Source organism: Chinchilla lanigera, unplaced genomic scaffold (assembly GCF_000276665.1).
Source record: "Chinchilla lanigera isolate Chin_1 unplaced genomic scaffold, ChiLan1.0 scaffold00049, whole genome shotgun sequence".
NCBI classification, from domain to species: Eukaryota; Metazoa; Chordata; class Mammalia; order Rodentia; family Chinchillidae; genus Chinchilla; species Chinchilla lanigera.
In genome coordinates this window covers 14,557,369-14,582,561 of record NW_004955450.1, presented here as the reverse complement: position 1 = coordinate 14,582,561, position 25,193 = coordinate 14,557,369, and the positions used below count along the sequence as shown (strand labels likewise).

General features: G+C 50.5%; 1 protein-coding gene across 1 annotated transcript in view; it reads right to left on the bottom strand.

The window, feature by feature from the left end:
• Nucleotides 1–8,400: 8,400 nt before the first annotated feature.
• Anxa2 (annexin A2) overlaps nucleotides 8,401–25,193 on the bottom strand; it is a gene marked incomplete at its 5' end in the record, with an annotated part of 28,576 nt that continues 11,783 nt past the window's right edge. Inside the window, 10 exon segments of the mRNA XM_013518924.1 lie at nucleotides 8,401–8,720; nucleotides 9,540–9,662; nucleotides 10,946–11,004; nucleotides 11,416–11,511; nucleotides 12,251–12,344; nucleotides 13,940–13,999; nucleotides 15,146–15,225; nucleotides 16,170–16,260; nucleotides 19,338–19,451; nucleotides 22,253–22,347. Coding sequence (XP_013374378.1) covers nucleotides 8,661–8,720; nucleotides 9,540–9,662; nucleotides 10,946–11,004; nucleotides 11,416–11,511; nucleotides 12,251–12,344; nucleotides 13,940–13,999; nucleotides 15,146–15,225; nucleotides 16,170–16,260; nucleotides 19,338–19,451; nucleotides 22,253–22,347 — 872 coding nt within the window. The 3' untranslated portion in view covers nucleotides 8,401–8,660.

Below are 25,193 nucleotides of genomic sequence, written 5' to 3'. Positions count from 1 at the left end.
TTTTTTTTTGGTTTTTCTCCGGTACCGGGAACCGAACTCACGACCTTGCGCTTGCCAGGCAGGCGCTTTTGCCGCTGAGCTAAATCCCCAGCCCCTCAGGAATATTTTCAACAGTTTCATTCATAATCACCAACTGGAAACAACCAATGGAGCCTGTCCTAGGCTTGTTTCTGTGGAGAAACCCACTGTATGCACTCATCAGCTTTCCTGAGGTTGCTGACTTTGAAAGCCTTTACTTCAGCTTCCGGTTTTGGGGGTTTCCGCCCACAGTCAGTTGGCCCAAGGACGGGCTCTAGGCCATCCCGAGGTGGAGGGACTTCAGAGCCTGAAAGTGAAGCTCACCTCAGAGCAGCCCGGAAGCAAAGGCAGAGACAAGAGTGGACCAGGAGCCGGAAGAGACGGGGCCAGGAACTGGAGGGGGGATCCGGAACCGGAAGGGGAGGGCCCGGAACCGGAAAACACCCGTGGCGCCATTCTTAAAGTTACATTAAGAATGTAATGTAACTCCAGATGACGCCACAAGCTGGACACCCTCCCTTGACATTCAGCTCTTCAGGGAAGCTTGGCCAGCCGCTGGTATTGCAGTACATGTGCACAGTGGGCTGTTATACAGCAATTTTAAAGACTAAGCTCACAAGCCGGTAAGAGACATGGGTGAATCTTAAAGTATCACTAAATGAAAGAAAACCTGTATGTTGTCTATTCATTATGATTATATAACATTTTCAAAAGTAAAGCTGGTAAACAGGTCCTTGGATGCCAGAGGTTAGAGGCGTAAAATTGAGGAAGTAAAGCACAGAGGCTTGGGATTTGTTGTTCTTTGAGTTTTTCAATTTTTGTTTTTCTTTGTTTTTCAGTACTGGAGCTTGAACCCAGAGCCTCCAAAGTGAGCTATAGTCCCCAGACCTTTTTTTTTTTTTTTCCTGGAGGCAGGGTCGGTCTCCCTAAGTCACTAAATTGCCCAACACGGGGCTGGAACCTGCATTCTACCTGCTCAGCTTCCCAGGGTGCTGGAATTACAGATATACACCACCACACCCAGCAGCACAGTGGATTTTTCAGAGTGATAAATTTCTCATTTGATACTATAAATTAGATTTAAATTAGAAACAAAATTAAGAAGTCAGAGAATCTCAGAACAGAACACAAAATGACAAAGAAAGCCTAATCATGCTAGGAACGTGTGTAACAACCCCCTGTTCCAAGGAAGCCGGGCAAGTTCAGGGAACAGGAAAACATGAAGAGTGGAAGCCACTCCAAGCCCATCCCCTGAGAAGTTAACCCTGCCAGGGTGCTTCCTTCTTACTAGGGAGCTAGAAGGGGTCCTCACCTGGAGTCTCCTCCCACCACCAGCCCAGGAGGGCCAGATTCCAGGAAGGAGAGCACAGGAGTGAGGAGGGCAAAAAACCCCAGCTGTGCACAGGTCATTTCCTAAACATTATGTACAGATATTTTTGAGACATAGAACCTGTGTATCTATGATTATAAATTCTCCAATGGTGTAACTGCTCCTGATCTATATAATAAATGTAAAATGGATCATTCCCCCATGGTGTCCCCAGAAGTGAGGTTCCCAGGACCACGTGTTCCCAGATGTAGGACTGACCTCGTGGGTAAGGTGTCCCTATGCAGTAGAAACTCAGAACCCTAGAAAATGTGTTCTGACCTTGTGAGACAAGCACTGCTTTAAATCCAGTGGGCTTGACATTTCCCCACCTCCGGCTTTTGCTAGTGGCAGAATCATAACCACAGGGCTCCAGGACATGATCCATTCAATCCTCTCCCTGGAGGAACAGGTAATGAGATTAAACGGTACTCCAGGAGAGGAGGATTTGTCACTAGTTCCTACCCTATCTGGCTGCATACATTTGTCAGCTTGATAAGGTACAGAGTTGACAGAAACTTTAAAAAGCAAGAAGACACATGACATTGTTCTGCTGGAAGCTCAAGAATACCTGTAACTCCGCCATTGCCCCCAAAGGGAAATGGGCCACAGAAGGAAGACAAGCATTTTAGGAGCCCTGACATGACTCTCCAGTGGCCCCAGTGGTTACTTCTGAGGGTAAACTCCACATGGCAGGAAGTGTCTCTCCTGGTCCATGCAGCCAACTCTGTCATGATCTACACAACACTGCCTATTTGTACAGTATCTATCTGGCTGTATATTAGCTTGCCAGGTTTATGAAGTGCTTCTTCTAACCAAGAACAGCACCAGGAACATGACCTGTTTTGCTCATTTGATGGTCACAACAACCCTATGAGGTAGATCCTGTTACTTTCCAGGGAAAGGGAGGCTGCAGTTTACAAGAACTCCCACACTCACTGGGGTTCAAGGGGAAGAGGCTAGTGTTGGGGTGAGTCCAGCCCAGGGATGGTCATCCAGCTGGTCCTGCATCCCTGTCACCATCAACCCACTGCCCAGAGCTGGACTGGACGTATGTAACCCAGCAGGTTGACCTTGCTATCCTTATTTGGTGGGGTGGGAAATGATGGATTGGTTTTGCTCATCTCTGACGGGAGCCCTGCAAACCTTCTAGTACCTCAGCTGGAATCACACTATCAAAACCAGAAAGTAGATCATCCCAGAAGCAGTGTGGCAGAGGGTGAGGGAATACCCAGACAGAGTTCCTGGATGTGGGGAGAGGAGCAATGTGAGGAAATGGCTTTGGGGAAGTTGGGGGATCAGTTCAATTACCAGGGCAGGGGATGAGTTATCACAGGCTGAGTCCACACCTGGCCAACCAGGGTTGTTGGGGCAGGGTAGGAAGCAAGTGCTGGGGCCCAGACACCCCTTCCCAGAGTGGTAAGGAGCCAACACGGTGTCAAGCAGCAGGAGGCAGAGCTGGTTATATGTCCCATACATGGGCCAAACAGGTCTCACACCTGGGGCGAGCTGGCCTGATTTCTAAGGGGGGAATTTATAGACCTATATGAGTCTGCTTTTCATCGCTCTAATAAAATACCTGAGGCTGAGTGTTTATAAAGGAAGGAGGCAAGCTGGGAATGTAGCTCAGCAGTAGAGTGCTTGCCTAGCATTCATGAAGGCCAGAATTCAATCCCCAGCACCACAAGGAAAGAGAAAGGTTTAGCTCACAGTTCTGTGCACTGATTCTCGTACTGCACAGTTCTGGCTCTGGTGAGGGTCCCCTGGGCTGCATCATCTCTTGTTTGATGGCACCACAATGACAGGAGGACACAGGAGAGGGACCATGGGGAGATGGGAGCTGGCACCAGGAGGGCCGGTCTTGAGACCTCTACCACATACTGCCTGTCGTAGGCCCCACCATGTCTCACACCACACTGGGGACCAACCCACCCCAACATGTGAGCCCTTGGGGGACAACCTTGTCCAAATCCAAGCAACACAAGGCCTCCGCCCCTGGGAGGCACAAAGGATCAGAGCCCCAGAAATGGATGTGGCTCATTACCTCACTCTCACTGTTGGAAGCCAAAGGTCAGCTATGTGGAAACTGCCTACTGAAACAAAACTGGCAGTCATCCCTCTGCAGAGCTGAAAGGTTTTGATTCCACCTTTTCCTTGGTCTTATCTGTGCTCTGAAATAATTTTTGGAGGTTTCTTTGTTTTCCCAGCAACTTGGAACACAGTGTCCAGAACACATCCTCCATTTTCTTTCCTTGGCTTGGTGATTTTGATAGGGACTTTGTTCTCTTGGATATATGATATTTAGTTAACTTAGTGTTTTAGTTATTTTTCTCATTGCTTTGACAGAATACTGGCACTCAAAGTTAAGGGAGAAAAGGTGTATTTAAGCTCACAGTTTGTAGAGCTTTCTGTTCATAGTCCTCTGGATGGCAAGGCGGAGGGGCATCACAGAGGAGAAACATTCTATGACAGGGCTGGGAGGAGGGCCGCAAGCAATAAATAACAAAGCAGGCCTCCCTTTCCCTTTTGTCCCATCCTGGCTACAAGCCTATTGGTTGGTGGCATCCACACCCAGATTGGGCTTTCCCATTATCCACACCCAGAATGATGCAAAACTAATCAGTGGACCAATTTAGTACCACACATTCTTAATCCTAGTATCACACACCCTAGATTCAGCCACTGCTGCAAAGCCCCATCTATGACCATCTGAGGTTTTGGGGGGACATCTAGATACAAGCTGTAACACTTAGGCTTTTCAAAGCATGGAGTTAGATCCAAATTATGGGACCCAGGGTGTCTGGAATACTTAGGATGATATATCTGGGGTAGATATCATAGATCATAAAATACCAAGAAGAGAAACCCTGAAGGTATGCATAAAAAATGCCCTTCTAGCTCTCCCTCACAGGGGGCGGGCTGCTCTTGGGATACGAGAGCCAAGTGGTCTGGAATCAGATTGAGGTTGCAGAGTAGCCATGTACACTGGGCAGAGCATCATACCCTATTTTCCATGCCCCATTGCTAAGACTTTTCCAGGGGGACCCAACACGAATGTGGCCAGTGTTTGATCCCCTCTCTGAGGCCAGGACCCTCTGAGCGCTGCATGGTGGCCAGGCACCATAGCCCACCCTTGGGTTGCTCCCCTCTCAGACTCTAGCTGTCCAGTTGGTCCAGGGATGAGCCAGTTGCTTCTCCCTTCCATCCGCAAACCCTTTTCCTTGAAAACAATCTCAGCCCAATCCTTTTGAACTAGATCTTGAAAAACCAAAAGCTCCTGACTTTCACTCCCTGAACTAGGGGAGGGGGAGTCCATTGGACTAGGGCTGGTGGCTGTCCTGAACACCCCACCATGGTGTTCTGAGCAATGACTGCATATGTCATGGCGATTCCATAAGAAATCAAAGCCACCTAAGTTAGAGGAACAGCACTCTATGATGTTGGCCCGGTGGCAACGTCACCCATTGATTCAGGTCTCACAATGCACCGCTCATGAAGGATGCATGACTGTACTTAACCCTGTCCTTCACAGTGGCTTTAGAGGTCCAGCCTCACTTGTACCCCACCATTCGCCATTTCTCCAGGAACTCCTCTCCTTCCAGTAACCAGAGGGCAAAGCTTTCACAGCAGGAGGGAAAATCCTGTAAACTCACCTTCAGGGGCAGCATCTGGGGCAGCAACCAGACCCAGGCTTCCACCCCAACCTACAGACCCTGCAAGGGCAGAGTGGCCCTGCAAGTTCCAGGAGGAAATGCAGAGGACATTTGTCCATTTGTGTCCATGTCCTGATTTTGCCCTGAGCTTGCCTTGCTTTCAGACTAGCAGCGGGCTGTTTCAGCCGGGATTGTCAGCTCTGGATTTCTCCACAGCCTAAGCGGCTTTGGGCTTGCATTTGCCTCACACAGCTATGAAGAGGAAGCTGAGTGTCCGATTAAGAACGCATAGCTGGGAACTGCAAAGATGCAAATAGGATGTACAGGGGGAAAACTGAGCTTTTCTGTTTCAGGAAACCTGCTGACGTAGGGAATGCTTCTGTTTTTCTGCAGAAATGCTGCCTTCAGTGGACAGAATTCAGCCACAATCAAGCTAATTGAATGCACAAATGTAATATTTTTGCAGGGCACCTCCGATTTAATGCTTGATGAAATCGTGTCTTTCGCATATATTTACAAAAGCTTTTCTTCATCCAGAAATGTCTGTTAAAATTGCTTATAGATGCTGAGATAGCAAATCACTCTTCTAATGTAATGAGATAAGTCATCTCTATAAACTTTGCTTGCTCAAATGTACTCGCATAAAAGAAATCAGGCTACAAGCTTTTTTCAATAAATAGAATGAACAACTAGAACTTGATGGCTATAGCACGTTCTGCCTCATTGCTGGAGGATGCTTAAAATTGCTCCCTCTCTCTTTCTCTCTCTTGCAGTAGCAGTTTTCATTTTGGTAGCTGATGGAAAAAGGAGGTCAAATAAACTGATGTGGGTAAGAAGCCAAAGCCATTTGTCAAAACGCAAGCAAAGGCCTGCAGATTGGAGTCATTTAAAGACTAAAAATTGATTTAAAAGATTTCTGTCCTCAAATCATTTTTCTTGCTAAATGTAGCTACTTTGTGAGCCTGGTTTCCCCTGCTTTAGCTAGCTTTACTAATAATTTATACCACAGGAACTGCACATACTGGGGAAGATTTATATACATAGCCATTTAGCCCCAGCCCAGTAAAAGAGGCAAGCTGCTGCCGTGGCAAAAAGCCTAACCATCCTCTCACACATGCTAAGGGTTATGGGCAACACAAGTCCATTGTGTACGGTCACTTAGGTTGACCACTGCACAACTTCGGCGAAGATAATATACACACAGACTATGATGTGAAGAATACAGGGGAAAAATCATGCTCTTGGTCATGGCGCCATAGTGCAGTAAGTTTCCATGGCTACACCACACATCCATGGCCTTTCTCTTTTTTTCTTCAAAAAATAAACGTAACCTTTTTTGTGGTTATCATCACACGACATATGAAAGCCTGCCTGGTGCCTTTCCCATGTCGTCATGAAGTGGCTTGCACACCCCCTGATGGTCATCTCTGCCCCGAGGAAGCTTGGCACAGAGGTGGGACAGGACCCACTGCCTCGCCTCTGCTCCTCCCACCGCGGCTCCATGCGGCCTGGAGCGCTTCGGAAGCCCACCTGTCTGCTCATCTGAACGGCCCCCCGGCAGTGGTTCGCCAGCCCACCAGTTTCCGAGTTCAGTGCGATAATTTGGGGTTAAAGAGGAAGGTCCCGCGTCTTCCGCAGTTCCCTGAACTCTGCCCCTCCCCACGGCAGAGGACATTTCTGGGTTTGGGCATCCGTTCTAAGAGGCTTCAGAGGTCACATTTGATCAAACCCTCTTTGCATAACCTACTTTTGAAGGAGCGTCTTAGCAGCCCGAGAGGGACTTTATAGGCCTTGTGACCCGAGCGTTACATCCAAGTTTCATCTGAAGTTTGCCCAAGGGGTCACAACGGCAGACCAGTCAGCTGGCAGCGCAGCGAGCATAGCCAAACCCTTGCGGCTGCTGTGGGTGTTTAACTGACCTTGAACCTGAAGGGAGGCAGGTGTTCACCATGGCTCCGGACTGCCCCTCCTTTACGTGCCGATTTCCACGCCATGCGCGGTCCCTGCAACCTGTGGAGATTGCACTCCACCAGCCAGGGCTCAGGATTCCACCACCGACGTGCAGGCCCTGAGCAGGAAGGAATATAGTGCAGGGGTGGAGAAGACCCTGCACACTCACCCTCTGCCCTGCCATGCTCTGCTTGGGGAGCTTAGATTAGCAGCCACCCGTGGGGCTGGGGTAGCGGTCCCCGCCTGCACCTCCCCCTCTGCAAACACAGCTGTGCTGTGCAAAATCTGCGCAAGGACGTAGCAGAAACCAGGGGGCAAATGGTCTTCATGGGGTGGAGTCAAAGACGCATGTCAGAGGCGCGGACGTCCCAGCTGTGGGAGCGGCCAGGATTCAGACCTGGCCCACAAGCATCTGCAGGCGAGCTTCCTTCCAGCTGTTAGACGTCACCGTGGACTTCAGGCAACAGCTCAGATGTTCCCTTCTGGTTGTCAGCATTCCCAGTCCACCCCATCAGCTTTCCCTCCCTGCTCCCTCCTTACAAGAAAGCCACAGCCCGGCTTGCTGGCGGCCAGTTCTGGAGCAGAAGCAGGAAGGAACTGGCCCCAGGTTCTAGGATCTGCAATACTTGCTAAACAGAATCCACCTCTCCACCCTTTACTATACTGGCTCCCACCCAATTTCCCTGCAGGGAGATGAGCAGGGAAGTCAGTCGGGGATTTCCCCCAGGTGCTCCCATCCCCAGGGAGGGTGTGTAATGCTGCCCTTGGATCCCATTATTTGTGTGTGTGTGTGGTACCGGGAACTGAACTCAGGACCTTGCACTTGCCAGGCAGGTGCTCATGCCGCTGAGCTATATCCCCGGCCCGATCCCGTTAAACAGAAATGTTCTCCACCTGCACCAGCCAATATGCTCACTGCAAACACAGGGGAAAGTGAGCACTGGAAATGTGAGTGTTGGGCAGGTGTGGTTGCTCATGCCTGTAATGCCAGCACTCGGGGAGGCTGAGGCAGGAGGACTGAGAGTTTATGCTTTGGCTGGGCAACTTAGCAAGATCCTGTCTCAAAAACTAAAGCATGCAAGATGTGCAGCTCAGTTCAAAAGCCCTGGGTTCAACACCTAGTACTGGGAGAAAAAAAAAAAAGGATGAAAGAGGGAGGGACGGAAGAAGGGAAAGAGGAAGGAAGGGAGGCAGGAAGAAAGGGGAAATATGGACAGTGTGACTGAAGAACTACATTTTAACTTGGTATGGGTTAAATTCACTTATACCTGAATAGCAGCCACATCTGCAGAGTGGCCATGGCGTCTGAGCTTGCTTCCCGGAGGGGAAGCTTTGCCGACTGAACGATACAGTGTGAAGCATGTTTGATTTTTACACAGTTAAATGGAAGCCAAGGCCAGCGCAGTCGTTGTCTCTAAAGTAAAAACAGTTTATTCATGACACAGTACACAGGAGGAAAAGTGTTTGTCTCACGTCACAGATTTCACTTCCAACTCTTCGGAATGTTCACGTCTTTGGCTTAAAGGAGAAGCTGGACGGGAAGCCGGGTACCCGAGGTGACTACAATAAGGGGCTGGGGCGGCGCTGTCATGTCTTCACGGGGAGTGGCTGGGGGTCTGTTAGTCACAAGCGGATTCTCTAGGACGTGAGCGGGGACGCGGGGAGCCCGCAGTTCAGTCGTCCCCACCGCAGAGGTACAGCAGCGCTTTCTGGTAGTCACCCTTGGTGTCTTGCTGCAAGTGGCCCCAGAGAAAAAGACAGCATTGTATTAGGAGAAAGACCAGCACCAGGGGCGCCGCCAGGCCGCCTCAGGACACAGCGCAGGCCCTTCCATGGCTGTGGCCCGCAGGCCTTGGGGGGAGTGGGTGGCGAAGGTGCTGGGAGACTTAAGTTCCAGTATGGCTGTGAGGGCCTGCACACACCCCGCTTTCCTCCTGCGCCCTCACGCACTGTGCCCCGACTCCTGAGGTGGCGTGGGAGTAAGTAGCTCAGGTGGAAGATGCCACTCTGAACATGCACCCGACTAAGCCCCAGGCCCCCACAGCCACCTCCAAGTCTACCCTGGGTGACTAGAGACAGGTCCCCGAACTGTCGAGCTCTGCTGGGGGATTTGCAGGGCCTGTCTGAACCACACAGCCCTTCCACGCATTTCTCCCTTTCTCTAAAATGCACAGGGACTCCACAGGTTAAGGAGATGGGAGCTGTGAATAAACACTGTCAGGCCTGCCTCAGAATTTTCAAGAAATAGAAGTAAAATAGAATGTAAATGTAACTGGTCTTCAGAGTCTCTCCCAGAGGTCACCAATTCTCGGAGAAGGAGGATAACAGGTGTGGTGAACAGAAAACATGGGCCTGGTCTCACAGAGCGTAGGACCAACCCTTACCATGCTTTCAAAACAAATCCCTGGGATGTGGTGACCAGCGCCTCTTCCCCGGAGGATCGACAAGCAGGAAGTCACCATTCTGCTCCTGCCGACTGTCCACCTGGGGCCCCAGGCCGGCGGCCTTCAGAGGCCCGGCCCTCGGGGTGTCCGGGCGGCGGGTGCACTCACCTGGATGAAGTAGTACAGGGACTTGCCGTACTTCTTCTTGAACTCAGACCTTATTTTCAACATGTCCACTTCACAGCGGGAGACCATGATCCTGATCAGGACCTTATCGCGAGTTCCCTTGCCCTAAAAGTGAAGAGGATAAGCCAGATTAAATTCCTGAGCACACTATCATCAAAAAGCACCTAAAAGTACACTCCCGGGCACAGCGTGGCTCTCCGTGCCGCCCTCCGAGGGCCTGAAACAGTTCCCTCCAGAAGAAGGAGCATCGAATTCCAAGTACCCCAGGGTGGAGTCGGAACAAACCCTGCTCTGTGCGCTCCCTGGTAAACACGCTGAGCGCCAGCACCAGGCCCTGCTCAAAAGGTCTGCGAGCTTCTACCCACAATGACAGCTTGCAACTCTCGGGACTCAGGAGGTGCCAGCTCGTGGCTGCCCGGGGCTGAGCCAGCGCAGATGGGGCAGGCAGTGAGGACCCGGAGCCTACTTCTGTAGCCTCAGGGAGAGGCATTTGCAGTAAGGGACCCAAGGGGAGACAGCGAGGCAGTGTGAGCAAGGGGGTGCCGAAACACAGGGACATTCCGGGCGTGGCAGACGGGTGGAGCATGCTTAGGGAGAGGCGCAGGGCCGGCTTTATAGCCAGGCAGACGCAGGCTCAGGCAGGCTGGGGCTCTGTGAGCACCACTCTCCTCGTCTGTAAAGAATAACCTGGAATCCCAGCACTCTGAGAGCCCAGAGCAGGAGGACCCGGAGTTCGAGCCGACCCTGGGCAACTTAGTGACTAAGCAAGACCCTTTTCAAATAAAAAGCAAAAGCCTGGCATGGTGGGGCACACCTGTAATCCCAGCACTCGGGAGGCTGAGGCAGGAGGATCATTGGGAGTTCAAGGTCAGCCTGGGCTACAGAGTGAGTTCAAGGTCAGCCTGAACTACACAGCAAGACCTTGGCTCAAAAAGACCAAAAAAAAAAAAAAAAAAAAAAAAAATTTAAATAAATAAAATAAAAAGCAAAAAAGGGCTGGGGACCGGTGTAGCTCAGAGGGAAGGCCCTAGGTTCAATCCCTAGTATTCCTCCTCAAAAAACAAGATTTCCTGCTGGGGTGTAAAGGCGGTGAGGCGCACACCAGCCACGGCAGAGCGGGTGCCCCCAGCCCTCTTCTGAGCAACGCTAGCAGGCGTGAGAACCTCTGGCCCTTGTGCTTCGCCCTCTGGTGCCAGTGTATTTGCCACGTGTACCCAAATGCACGTCCACACAGGTCAGAGAGGACGGGCCCGGGCCCTCCTCCGTCACACAGCCGCAGCTGCCCGGCGTACGCGTGCACCTGGACACGGGTCCTTCCTCCGCCCGTGCGGCCAGGACGCCCAGCAGTCTGGGCGCGGGGGAGAAGCGGGGGAGGGAGGGGGCCGCACCTTCATGGAGTCGTACAGCCGGTCAGCGAAGTACAGGGGCTTGTTCTGGATGCACTGCACTGTGGGGAGAGGAAGACAGTGAGGGGTCGGTGACGGGACGGGTGCCCCCCAGGAACGATCCGCGGGGAGCTGCGGGGCAGGAAGAGCTGAGGGCAACGGGGGCTCCTCTGCAGGACTGGGTCACTGTGGCTCCCGCTAGGGGCCTCCGAGGGCTGCAGACACCCACGTACACAAGTGCGGGCTCCCCATCCCCACCCCGGGACCTCCTCCTTTCCCGCCCGCTTAGCCCTCCTGGAAGCTCTCTGCTCCGTGTGAGCTTATTCAGCGTGGTGCCCTCGGATTTGATACATCACACTGGGAAGCCACACCACCGGGCAGGCGTGAAGGAAGAGGGCGGCCCCCGTCCCTTCTGCACTGCCCGCCCCGGAAAGCTGATGTCCACGAGGGTGGGGCGGGCCGGACCGGCTTACCCAGGTTCAGAAAAGCGTTTTCCAGGTCTCCTTTGACTTCCTTCTTGATACTCTCCAACATGTCGTAAGGGCTGTAGCTCTTGTATCTATCGAATACTGAGGAAGAGGAGCAAATAATTACACCAGCGCCTGAGTCAAAGTCGCAGGGGTCACCCGTACGGCTATGTACCACGATAAAAATAAACAAGGATGATCCTGAGAGCATCGCAGGCATGAGAGGTTGCCATGGAAACCAGCGCAGCCCTCCCACCAGTCAGTCCTGGAGCAGCTGGGTCGTGAGCCTGTCCTAAATGGCGTTCTAAATGGCATTGCTCAGGCCACAGCCTGTGACCATATCTGTCTCCATCTCCCCCGAGTGGGCCCCATTCCTCCTGGATGTCGCCAGTAACAGCAGACGGGACCAGCCAAGTCCTCTACCTTGACAAATATGTCAAGGTACAGAGACTCTCAAAGAAGGGAAGCAGCTGGGTGCAGTGGTGCAGGCCCATAATCCAGTGTTCCAGAGACTGAGGCAGGAGGATCTCAAGTGTGAGCCCAATCTGGGCAACCTAACAACTTAGCATGATCCTGTCTCAAAAACATAAAAATGGCCTGGGGACAGAGCTCACGCAAAGGCCTTTGGTTCAATCCTCCGTCCAGGAAGAAGGTGAGGGGAAGAGGGAAAGGAGGAGGAAGAGAGGGAGAAGGAAGCTAAGGCACTAAACATGGAAAGTATTTTGGGGAGAGGCGGGTGGGGGCTGATTCTCGTGCCAAGGGAGAGCGAGCCCCGCCCTGGCAGACCTTGCAGGGCCGCCTGAGCAGCCCGGTCCCAGGGCCTGCCCGGCACAGCGCCCACCTTTCTGCAGGTGGCACACGCTCCGCTCCGTCATGATGCTGATCCACTTGGGGACATCGGTCCCTTTCCTCTTCACACCGGCGTCGTAGAGATCCTACGAGCACAGCCGAGGGAGCAAGGTCGTGAGAAATGTCCCAGCATAACCCCGAACGCCACGCATCCCCCGCGTCAAGCGAGCAAGGGTGACTGTACTGCAGACACCCCCAAGACGCACAGCGAACCACAAGGGACGTTCCAGAGGCCCAGGCAGAGGCAGTGCGAGACTGGGGCCCGTGAGCATGACCAGTGCCGCGCAAATCTCCTTCCCTGAGCTGGAGAAGCAAGCCGGGCGCTCATGGTGTAAACCGCACAAGCACATCTGAGCGTGTTTAGCAGCTCGTAAGCACAGGGGCATCGGCTAAACACAGCGACAGGCCAGGCTTCTCAGGAACTCGGGAAGTGACAGAGCAGGAAAAGCAACCAGTCCCCTCTCACTTGCAGGTTCTGGAAAGCTTAGGAGCGAGAGGTCACGCTAAGCAGGGTGAGAAGGTCCCGAGTGAGACAGGACTCGTGCAGCGATCCTCTGCTCTCTGGAGCTACAAAACCCAGTCTCCACTACTGTATTTTCAACTCTTCTCTACCTCCCGCTAAAAGTGCTGTGTAGAATGCACTGACGTTTAAAACTCAAATGAATTTTTTTCCTACAGCTTTTATGACATGCCTGGAGATGACTGCCGGCCCCCTGGATTAGACAAATGGGCGCAAACAGACTACAACAACAGTTCTCCAACAGTTCTTGGGGACTTCGGCAGAGTTCTACGAGGACAACGCCACTGTCCACCATAGTGGGGGCACGGAAGGCCTCCCAGCTGGCTGTGCCTCTGTCTCCTGCTTCCCACTTGCTCATGCTTTTGGGGTGTACGGCCAAGCTGCCCTGCAGAAACTGTGCTTCTACACAGGCAAAGCCCGGAAGCCCGGGCCAAGCCCGCTCTCCATGGGGTGGCCGTTGGCAGCGTTCTGTGGGAGCAGATCTAACCACGGCTTTCTCCCTGGTGCGGCTCTAAGATGTGGTCACAGCTCTCTGAGACCCTCCCCTGCACAGACGGATCCTCCGCACCTCCCACTGACAAGAATGCACACGGAGATGAGTGTGATGACAGTGTGTGGCTTCTGCGACTAGGCCACCAAGGGTCACATCACTCCCACCCCGGAGAGCTGGCCGCCATCCTGTGAGGACACGCAGGTGACTACAGACAGACACTAAGGTGTCCTGTCAACAGCCCCGTGGGCCCCCAGCCCCCAGCAGTCGAGTCCTCAGGGGACCAGAGCCCGGGCCAATGATGTCTGAAACCTCCCAGTGACCCTAGGCCAAGCCACCTGGCTGTGCCACGCCCCAGTTCCTGGCCCAAGAAATGGAAAGATACTAAGTGTCTACTGTTGGTAATGCTGGTGGTGTTTTTAGCACCAGCGGTAAAACCCAAGGGTGCTCAACCTGCTGAACTACATGCCCAGCCCTTTTCTGATTTTCTTATTTGGAGACAGAGTCTTGCTAAGCTACCCACACTGGCCTCAAAACTTGCAGTCCTCCTGCCTCAGCCTCCTGAGTGGTCCACTAACTTTAGGGGTAACTTGTTATAGAGACACAGATAACGACACAAGCTCTTCTATAGAGCTTAACCAGAAGTACAAAGTAAGAAGCTTCGCACTTACCCGGGCATCTTGGTCAATGAGCTCATAATCAATGACAGAGCCGTCCTCCGCTCGCCTGCCCTGCGGGAAACAAGGAATGAAGACCATCAAATCTACTTCCGTGTGTATTTTTAAAACTGCAAATCTTTTCTCCCCAACTCACAGAAGCCACTTTTTCATTTCCTAAACAAACACCCACTTATATTTTTTTTTTTTTACTTTGGCTCTGGACAAGATGAGAAACGGTGACAATCACAGCAGTGGGGTGCTGCCCATTGGTACGCAGGCCCCGCCTCGGGGTGCCCTGATGAGCTGGACCTGTGACTCTCTCCTCGAGAGGAGAAATAGGCAGGGAATGGATAGTAAACCATGCTAACGAGGCAGGAAAAGCAGAAGAAGGGCCCTCTCCCTCAGGGAGCAGAGTCCCGAGTCTGAGAAGGGCGGGATGGAGCTTGAGCGGGGTCCTGGCCCAGGATTCAGGGGACAGCACAGGTGGAGGCAGGGCGGGCTCACAGGGACCGCGGTGCTGCCCGAGAGAGGCCCAGGGTGGTGGCGCCTGGAGCCTGAACTAGATGCAGGGCAGTAAAAGGTCAAAGTGGTTTACAACAGCTCCGTGGACGGTGGAGCGCAGGGAGGCAGCAGAGGAAGAGAGAGGAGCTAGGAGCGAGTGGACATGTGCGTGGCCAGGAGGCAGCGCACAGACCAAGCGAATCGCCGTGGGGCTCCTGGACAGAGCCGCCCTCTCCCTCTCCCGAGTGCGGCTGGAACTGAGACTCGTGGGGCAGGCTGCTGCCATCCCTGAAAACCAGCTGCGCCTCTACAGAGCCCACTGCAGCAGAGGACGAGGTGGGCCACGGCTCTCGTTAAGAAGGGAGAGGTGAGAGAGAAAGCGGTCACTCCTGGTGGGTCCCGCATGGCCCAGATAGAGGCAAAGTGACCTTCCCTAACCGCGCGCTGAGGGCTGGCACATCAATCCAGGCCAGACCTTCGGGGCTGCCTGCTCCTGCCTGGCCCCCGAAGCCCCGTTGTCCACACGGTTTCTCAGGATAAGAAATCCTATTATACAAAAATGACAACTCCGCAGCAACGTGCAAACCCGCTGTGGGGAAGGCAGCGGGATTTCGGATGCAGGCACAGAGGTTTAGCTAATGCGCTCCCAAGTATGAAATGAGCGGCATGACTCGGCTGGGAGGAGGGGAGGGCAAAGAAAGAAACCAAGAAACCAACCTTGGCGAGGGCAACCATCAGCTTGCGGAAGTCACCAGACGTGTCGGAGACGATGTCCTTCTCCAGATCGGTCTTGTACACTTGGAAAACAGCACATCTGTGTGAGGCTCCCTGACAGCACCCACTCCAACAACCCCGGCGCCCACCCAGGCTCAAACCGCGGGAGGGCTGGTTGGGCAAGGGGGCATCCAGGTTCCTGACCCCCACACTGAGGATAACTTGAGCCCCATGAATGTCAGCGCCGGAGTTAGCAATGACAGGGGACAAACAGGTCTAAATCCAATCAAGCTCTTCAGATTTTCTCTGGACTTAAAATGCTGGTTCCCAAACTTCTTGACTACGAATCATCATTTTTAGTATCAACGAAGTTGGTGCTGCCCCTACCCGTTATTATGACTGTTATTCCCAGACCGAGAAAATGCACCACTAGCAAAAGCCAGTATAAATTAAGACTTTTGAATGAATCTGTGTTTCATGATTCAAAATAGTCTCTACACTGTAACACAGTAGCAATGCAAGCCGAGTTTTGTTTTCCACCCATTGCCTCTGATACTGCTTGATATACGTAGGTCCATGGACCTCTTTTTTTTTTTTTTTCCTCCGGTACCAGGAACCGAACTCACGACCTTGTGCTTGCCAGGCAGGCGCTTTGCCACTGAGCTAAATCCCCAGCCCCTCCATGGACCTCTTGCTATGATTTTTCAATTATCCACAGTCCAGACTCGGGAACTTCTTCAACAGAAGCTAGACAGCACCTGGTATATGGAATCCATATACATACGCTGAATTTTCTACTTCTCCCCATCAGCTCTTCTTCTGAAATACATTTTGTTTTCTTTCCTTTCCCGCCTGTCTACCTTTGCAGTCACTCTAGTGGAATGTAACACTGAAATCCCAGGCACCAAGGAGATGGCCTAGGGACCGGGACCACAGTCAGCTTCCCCAGCAGACCAAGATGGCGCCCCACACAGGACGCTGACCCGGACCTGGGCTGGGAAGAGGACTCCCACACAGGGCAACTCACTTTCCTTGTAGACTCTGTTAATTTCCTGCAGTTCCTGGTTGGTTCTGGAGCAGATGATCTCGATGAGAGAGTCCTCGTCCGTCCCCAGCCCCTGTGAACCAAGAAACAGAGACATCAGCGGTCTTGCGCGTCACTGGCCCACACCCCTGATCTCCACCAAGAGAGGTAGAAACCGGGTCTGTGAGAATTCTCCTATCCACAGTCCTGCGGACATGTCTGGGGTGTTTTTCTATTCTTTAAAAATTCCTTCGCCAGAGCATAAGAAGATAGATACAGCGTGTTTCAGTTCACCTGTGTTTCTTTGTTTTGTTTTGTGGTACTGGGGATTGAACCCAGGGCCTCGGGTATGCTAAACAAAGCTGTGGGATTTATTTATTTATTTATTTTTAAAGGGTACATGCAAAAAGACAGCAACAGAACACACAGAATTTGAAGTGGTTGTGTTGGTGATAGGCTTATCGAGTAACTTTCCCTTCTTCCTATTTTTATCTTTTCATTTCTATAATAGGCACCCCTTATTTTAATAGCTGGGAAATGATTTTCTTCAACAAACACCTCTTCTCACCAATCTAAGATAAAGGAATACAAACTATTTTATGTTGTCACATACAGCCAGCATCAGAAGATCAAGATAAGTCTTCTTACCTGAGAAAGGTACAGTTAAGATAAAATTTTTAGCTTCTCTTCTTTGAAATGTAAAATTGGGTTAGTGTTAAAAATTTTATTCTTGTACTCCCATTTTTGCCTGATTATTATGCACTCTTCAGGCACTTTAGGCAAGGAAAAGGAAATAATGACATGCCAAATAAACCTAGACACCAACACTTTATTAAGGAATAAGAATTCGATGAGTGATGTATTCAAATTTAATATATACACTTTCGAGCGTGCCAGATAGCTTGAAAGGAGTCAATGAAACATGTATTTCAAAGCTGGCTTCATGATCAAAGTCAAGATTTAATAATCAGGATTCTCTAATACTTGTCTTCCCGAACGTGGAAATATTACTTTGAACTAAGTAGAATTACAACTGTTTAAAATGTAAATCAATTATAAGGTGTTAATACAATAAGAAACTTCTCCACACGAAAAGTGTGTCAGCTATTAATTAAACTTATTAGAGTTTATATGCCCCTGAAAAAGTGGCTTCTATAATCTAAGCTAAGCCTCAGGTTAATAGTTAATTTTGAATTTTTTCTAAATCTAATCTCTGAGCCAAGGGCTCTTCTTCCAGAATTTTTATCATGATTCACAGAGGTTCCAGCAAAGCCAAGAATTCCCCTTTTGTCGGCAAAGGTTCACACTGCGTTCTATACAGATGTTAAAACGACACTGTGCATCTCTGAATGTTTCGTTGAGGGACAGTTGCTCAGTCTTGAGGATGACAGAAATACAGTCTAAAAGTCAGCTCTTGCCTGAAAAGAAATGCGCTATCAAACACTGATGCAGTAGAACTGCAGGACAGGCGTGGTAATATAAGCTTTGATTTCTTCTACCCCTGATACACCGTGTTAATATTGGGGATCCTAATAGCTCCTTTGATCTACATGCGCGAGCGACCTTGGCCATTTCTAAAACTTGGCCCAAGCTTTCCGTAGACTGCTCACAATCACAAGCACAAGGTCAACTTCCCCAGTGACATATGGCAGATTCTGCCGCTGGTATCGCCAGAAGTCAAAACGGATTTTTTTTTAAAGCGTAGTTTGGTGAATGTCTCTTCCAGCCTGATGACTTTCAGAAGGGCACTCAACTGTGATAGCTAATGGAAGAGCTGGCACCAGGGCAAAGCCCGCGCAGGAAAAGCACCTTTCGCTGGGTCCAATTACAGACACAAGGTCAGCGCAGACAGCTCCCTCCGGTCTAAACCTAAAGCAGGCACTAGAACCGGGAACAGAGAGGAGGAGAATCACATGAATCACAACACAATGGATTCTGGATGAAAGTACAGTAAACTGACCCGGGTGCCGATGGTCAGGAGAAACCAGAGAAGCTGCCTGTGAGAGAGGTCTCCGAGCCGAATCATTAAATACTGATGACAAGCCATCGTTCTCAGGGACACCCTCGCTGCAGCACAGCCCACTTGGGGAGCTCACAGCAAGGCCGTGCGAGTGCGAGTCACCCGAGCAGAGCTCTGGAGAAGCTGAGGAAGAGGCCTAGCAGCACCCCTTTCAGCGCCCCGAGCTATCAAGTTGGGGTCCCTGGAGATGCCCCATGTGTAAAGCGGCCTTGTGCCCAAGCTGCTGCCTGGGAAAGGATGACAACTGAACTGGGACACTAGTTCTGGTGACAGGCTTGCAGCCCAGTCAGCTCGTAATTCAGAAACAGTGGTCTCGCAGATAACACGGGAGGCTCAGAAAAAAATAAAATAAAAAAATCAGAGATGCGGCTTCCCGTCCTACAGAGGCTACATCCCGTTGTGCCGGCAGAGGGCAGCATCCGATTACTCAATGCAGCACAAGCACACACTGAAAAAAACTCCCGTCTTTGCTGGAACATACATTCACATATCTGCATTTATGTAGCTATTATATTTAAATAATAGCTGGTGTGTTTAAGGTATGCGTGAAATTCTGGGAGTTTCGACTTAGAGCTTTTACTAATTTATCCTAAAATTTCACAGTCAGGAGAAAAATATAAAAGTATGCGCTGTAAGTCTTCGAACAAAACACAGGTACCATTCACTGTGTGAAATCAACCTTCCCTGTACTATGCTGTTCCAACTCTGCCCGAATTTCAAACAGAGAGTGGAACCTGACGGGAGGAGGCAGAGGAAAAAAACACCCACAAGAGCTTGGGCAGAATTTGCAAGCTCTGCTTCACAAAAGCTCTGAGTTTTTCTGACTCCTTAATATCACAACTTATATTTCTTAAGGAGGAAGTGTAATCAAGGAAGTAGTTTTCCCAAATGGTATTCCAATCACCCAGGTGGCAGCTGGTAACTGGCTTCTCAGCATCGTGAAATTTTTGCAGTCTTTAAAAAAAAAAAAAAAAGTAACTGAAATATTTTTGGTACAAATCCTGAAACTCACAGCTTTGGTTCCTTCAGAAAAGAAAAAAACGCCAAATGAGAATTGAACAGAACTGAAAATCACCCAATTACACTCGAGCAGCTGTAATTCACAAATATTAACGGCAGGTTTAAAGCGGTGACACCTCGCACGCGCTCACCTTCATGGAGGCTTTTAGCTCGGAGGCGTCATACTGAGCAGGTGTCTTCAATAGGCCCAAAATCACCGTCTCCAGGTGGCCAGACAGGGCTGACTTCAGTGCTGACGCGAGTTCCTTTGGGGAAACAGGCAATCACACAGAAAGCATGGTCAGTGACCAACAATGGCTTTCAAACTGCAGAGGAAAGCAGAAGTCTGCCGCTCAGTTTGTAACGCAGCTTTGCGAGCCCTGGGCCAACCCGGGCTCTCGCGTACAACTCCCTCTGACCCACATGTCAGAAACCTAAGGATCAAGTTTTCCCTAAGAACATCTACTGAAATCTACTAACTTTTGCCCATTCTTGCAGAGGACACTGGAGGGGCTGAGGGTGGAGCTCGTAGGCACTTGCTGGTCACAGGCAAGGTCCTGGGTTCGGCCCCCAGCACTGGGGATGGAAGGGACAGTGGGGCTGCGAGCAGCTCCTCGACAGCTCCACCAGGGTGTGAGGGCAGCAGCACACGAGCGGGAGTGGCAATGCCCCATGGGGGCAGGGCGTGTTCTGGGGTCAAGGCCCCTGCTAAAGAGGAGCTGGGTAAGTGCAGGAGCCCGGAGAAGCCCAGTGCGGGTGGCTGCAGAGACCCCATGAGAAGTGTTCCATGGACAGTGCCTCACAGCAGCCTCCGGAGGAAGCCAGGGGCCCCTGCCACGGCCGGAAGTGGCTACACAGCTTCCTGGGGCGATGGCTTCATCTACTGCTGAGTCCACACCTCCTGGTCACCTGGCCACACCAAGTCAGGGTGGAGTTAGTGCCCCGTGGGCCCCTGACTGCCCACTGAATGTGCTTTCTTAAGGGGTCTAGTGTCACCACGGCACAAGAGCTGGAGGCGGATCTCTGAGCAGCTCCTAGCGGGCAGATGACAGCCCGAAGTCCACGTGGCTGTTAAAGATGCGGTCTTGGATTAAACTTCGCCCAAACCAAGGGCACTGGGCGGTGGCTGAGCGCTCCTGCTGGAACTCTCCTTGTCTCTCTCTCTCTCCCTGCTCTGTGCTACTGTCCAGGATCACCCACAACGGCCCCTACGATGTTAGCCCAAAGATGCCTGCGAACTTAAGAGGTGATCTGGAGCCTGCCTAAGAGGCCGTCTTCTCTCATCGCTCACGGATGTCAAGAATATCAGAACCGACGAGGATCCGAAACCACCTGGACCAGCGCTTTGGCCACCTACTTTCTCCTGCTTCCCAGTGTCCTACGGACACGTTGTACTTGGGAGCAGAAATCCCAATTTTAACTGCAGAACTCTGGGGCTAGGTGAGGCCAAGCTCAGCCCACCTGGACAGGGCCCACCCCTGCTGGTTTCTTCTATTCGGGACTCCTCGTGGGTATTCAACTTCCTGTTTCTGACAAGGTCCGGCACAGGGCTTTGCACTGAACAAAACCTCCAGAAAGGCTTGATACCTAAAACACAACCATTCGCTACACAGGGGAACCTGGCACCAGGCATGTGCTTGAGCGTGAAAGCAACACCGAACCAGGCCTCGCCTCCAGCTCCCCTCTCCTTCTGCCAGCCGTGCTCCGGTCTCCAAACTCACCCTGGGGCAGCCAGGGTCCGTGCCAGCAACTCACGGAAACACTAAGACTCTGTTTCTAGAATTTCCTGCAGAAACGACTGCATGCATCTTCCTGTGAGAGACGATTCTCCCAGCCCGAGGGAGACACACTGAGAACCGGCGAGACAGCGGGCTATCCCCGTGCCCAGCACAAGCTGTGTGTGTACAGCGGACGAACTCCACCCGTGTTCTGGCCGCATCTCCCCACACCAGGCTCTTGGAGAGCTTTGTTTTTCACCTATCACATTTGAAAGTAAGATCCGGGCGGCGTCTACGCCTGTGGGTACCCGGCGTTCCAGGCCCACACTCTACGGCAGAGCTGCATGAGCAACACCGGGCCGACCGCCCAAAGCGGGGACCTCCGTCACCACAGGAGCTCTGCCGGACTAGCTCGCAGGTCTTTGGGGAAGCCGGGGAAAAGGCTCACTGCAGAAGATGAACCGAAGTCTGGTAGATGGAGAGTTACTGCACATGAAAGAGACCAGCCGCTTTCCTATTTATATCCTTTCCAACCGCTTCAGACGGTGGAGGCGGCAGCTACAGCAAAGCTTCACCCTCAACTTCCGGGACAGAGAGTCTCTTCCCGAATCCACCTGGCTCACCTCACTGACTAAGTGAGAGCCCTTAGTCAAATGGGAGCCGCGGGAGGCCGCTGCTACTACTCTGTCCAAGAATAAATCAGAAGCTTTTAATAGCAAAAAGTTAAAAATACAGCAGCACATCCTTAAAAATAAAATGTCCCAACCCCGCGACAAAGTAAAGTCGGAGCTGCTCTCTAACCGCGGGCGGACGAGCAAAGTAAAATGGTCACAAAGACCCTTTACGCAGTGGGCGGGTGGCACAGTTAGATTGCCCAGTCTTAAAGCTTCAAGTGCATTTTTCAAAGCACGAGCCCATTGGGATCAAAACTTAGCAGAGGTTACAGTCCCGAGACTAAATTAGAACCAGCTTATCAAGGGCCAGCAGGAGTCCTGAAGGTGAAACGAGTTGCTAGGTGTAGCACGGAGCCCGGCGCTGGCCCGAAGTATCCTCTCATCCACCGCACCTGTGCTGGGTGGTGTCACTGTTATTCTTTGTTCTTTCTCAGCTTTCACTTCCAGCCACTGCCCTCTCTGTATCTGCTGGGTGGGAGGAACAGGGTGTTGGAATAAAGCGTGTTGTCTTCATGAAGTGGCGTTGAGGGGGTCATAAGAGGAAAACCTTGGATGCCCAAGGGTTCCAGAAGGTTCTTGGCGGTGAGCGCCATGCTTCACGACAAAAGGCAGCAGCATTTGAGGAAATCACAGCAGGCCAGGCACACCCGGCCCTCTCTCTACAGCGGCAGGTACCTTTTTGGTCCTCCGGTGGTAGGCGAAGGCGATGTCCTGTCTCTGTGGATTGCTGCGGTTGGTCAGGATGTTGACAATGGTGACCTCGTCCACACCTGCGGAAACACAAATTGGGAGCAGTCACCTGGCCGCCTCCTGTTGTGCTCTGGGCTGACAGAGAAGGCTGTAAGCGGGATTTTACAAACTGAAATGTTTGTAAATGAAAAACACGAGGATGCCGAGGCTTGTTCTGTTCTGCCGGCGGACCTCTAGCCAACAGAAGCAGCACTCCTCGTTTTCCACCTCACACCCTCAAACCTCGAGCCTAAATGGGCCTTTTAAATATTATTTTAAAAACTATTTGACTCATAAATTGGTTTCTGAAATCAACAGTAGGAGGTGCGTTTGCAGGGCTTTGGCAGTGGCACAGAGCAACGGGGATTTAAGAGGATTTTAAACCAAGGTCCTCCAATTGCCATTTCACTGAGGATTTAATAGACAGTAACTGCAAAATGAATTAACAGACAATTATTTATATTTATTGCAGGATTATGGCTATATAAGCAGCTAGGTATAATTTCTATAATTATAGAAACTGCCATGACAGATGAGTCAGGCTTAATGTGGCAGTTGTGTTTTAATAGCATAATTGATTAACATAATCGCACTTATTGAAGAGTAAATTGTTTTGTAAGGAACATAAACGTTCCACTGCTCTCAGTCTTCAATAGGCAATTTTAATAATCAATTTTATAACTTTGTGAAAAAGAGTAAGTGTTTTAATCTAAATTAAATCTAAATTGGGAGTTTTGAAGCGCCACCAAAATATTTTAGTAGCTATTTTAATTGGAACATGTGTATTTACAAAGATAAGCAATGCCTTGTGGTATCTGGAAGTTTCCAATTTTATATCGGAAATACTCCTCACACGCCGTTTAACCGAAGAAAGCACAAGTTTAAGGGTTCGGAATGTGAAAGGGCTCCCTTGCAACTGATTATGAACTTTGTTTAATAAAAGGAAAAGTCTTTGGCATGACTGAGCCCGTAGCCCTGGGTGACGGAGTAGGGAGTAGCGTCTCTAAGCCTGCGAGGTGACTCGCCCACAGCAAACAGCTTGGCCTAAAGGGAATCACAGGAGTCTCAGAGACCGAGAGGCAAAGACAAGCGCCGGGCTGACAGAGGCAGTATCCTGACCTCTCAAGGGTGGCAGAAGGATCAAAAACCACAAGGGCAGAATTTCTGAGCACAAAAATAAACAACATTTTGCCAAACGTACAGAGGTCACCAAAAAATATATATACTCTTCAGGAAAAGAAAAACAGTGTGATATTTTTTCAACAGAAATGGTGCTGCCCTCGCATGGGGGATCCTAGAGGATGTCGGGTATCTCTGAAAACCCACTACACTGCCGGCCCTTAGAGGAGACACTGCAAATGCACGTGCAATAACCTCTACGACCGAGGTCACCCAAGCAGCCTTTCGCAGTACTAACAGATGTGTGGGGGCTCCTGGTCACCACTACGAGCGCCTCTTACAATTGTAGAGGCCAAAGGTAACCGGTATGAATATCATGAGGTCTCAGTAAATGTAGTATTAACATATTTCTACATGTTTTTCTTTTCCTGAAGTGTGTACACATTTTTTGGCAAGCGCTGTATATGCTCCTTTCAAAATGTGTTCATAGGGGCTGGGGATTTAGCTCAGCGGCAAAGCGCCTGCCTGGCAAGTGCAAGGTCGTGAGTTCGGTTCCCGGTACTGGAGAAAAACAAACAAACAAAAAATACAAAATGTGTTCATACCAATACAGTGGCTGGCTTAACCAAAGCATTTACAAGGTCAGCTCAGATTTTTAGAGCAGCCAAAGTAAACACAGAAACCCAACTATTGTGTATTAAGAGTCAGGTTCAAAGATACTTGGTTTCACTTATATAAAATGTTGAAAAATAAAAGGAGAAAAAAACACAATATCCAGCAAGAGACCAATTAAGTGTTCTTTTGTCCACAGAATGGTACTGTGCAATCATTTTAAATGGCCTAGAAGTATTCACTGGTGTGGAAAAATATTTGCAAAATATTTAGGATATTTGGGGATGGCCCAAGACTTCCAGTTCCCACTACAGACACTCGCAGAATAAGCCTTCATTCCTGTTTTGTTTCATTTAAGTATGGGTAAGACAGATGTAATTAACCATTCGTTAAAGTCACGGGGGACTTGAGTGGCCCGGTGTGCACACCCACTCACACATATTCTTTCCCTCTCCCATTCTCACTCTCTTTCAAAAATTCTACGGCTCGAGCCGGGTGTAGTGGCACATCCCTGTAATCCCAGCCACCTGGGAGACTGAAGCAGGAGGACCTCTATGAGTTCGATGTGAGTCGGGCTACATAGTGAGTCTAAAGCCAACCTGAACTACACAGCTAGTAATTGTCTGTCTCAAAAAAAAGAAAAAAAAAAGCTGGGCATGGTGGCACACACCTATTGTCCCTGCCCTCAGAATGCTGAGGCAGGAGGATCACTGCAAGTCTGAGGCCAGCCTGGGTTATAGAATGAGTTCAAGGCCAGCCTGAACTACATGGCAAGACCCTGTCTCAAAAAAACCAAAACAAACAAACAAACAAAAATCTACGGCTCTAAATTTATACTAGGAAAGCTACTAATTTATTTATATATTTTGGCCTTATATTTTATGATGCAATTCTGAAAAAAACTGACAAATCACAACAAAATACAATTCAATCCTCAACTACTATTTCTGAAATCAACTTAGGGGTGGCTGGCCTGAACACATGCTAAGAACACCAATCCATGAAAAATTACTGTCTTGGAAACAAATGCAAAGTGTGTATTTCTGTCAGAATACGATACTCTGCCAACTGGTATTGAAATTCCCTGGAGCATTTATTAAAAATATAGTCCTGGGGCTGGGGATTTAGCTCAGCGGCAAAGCGCCTGCCTGGCAAG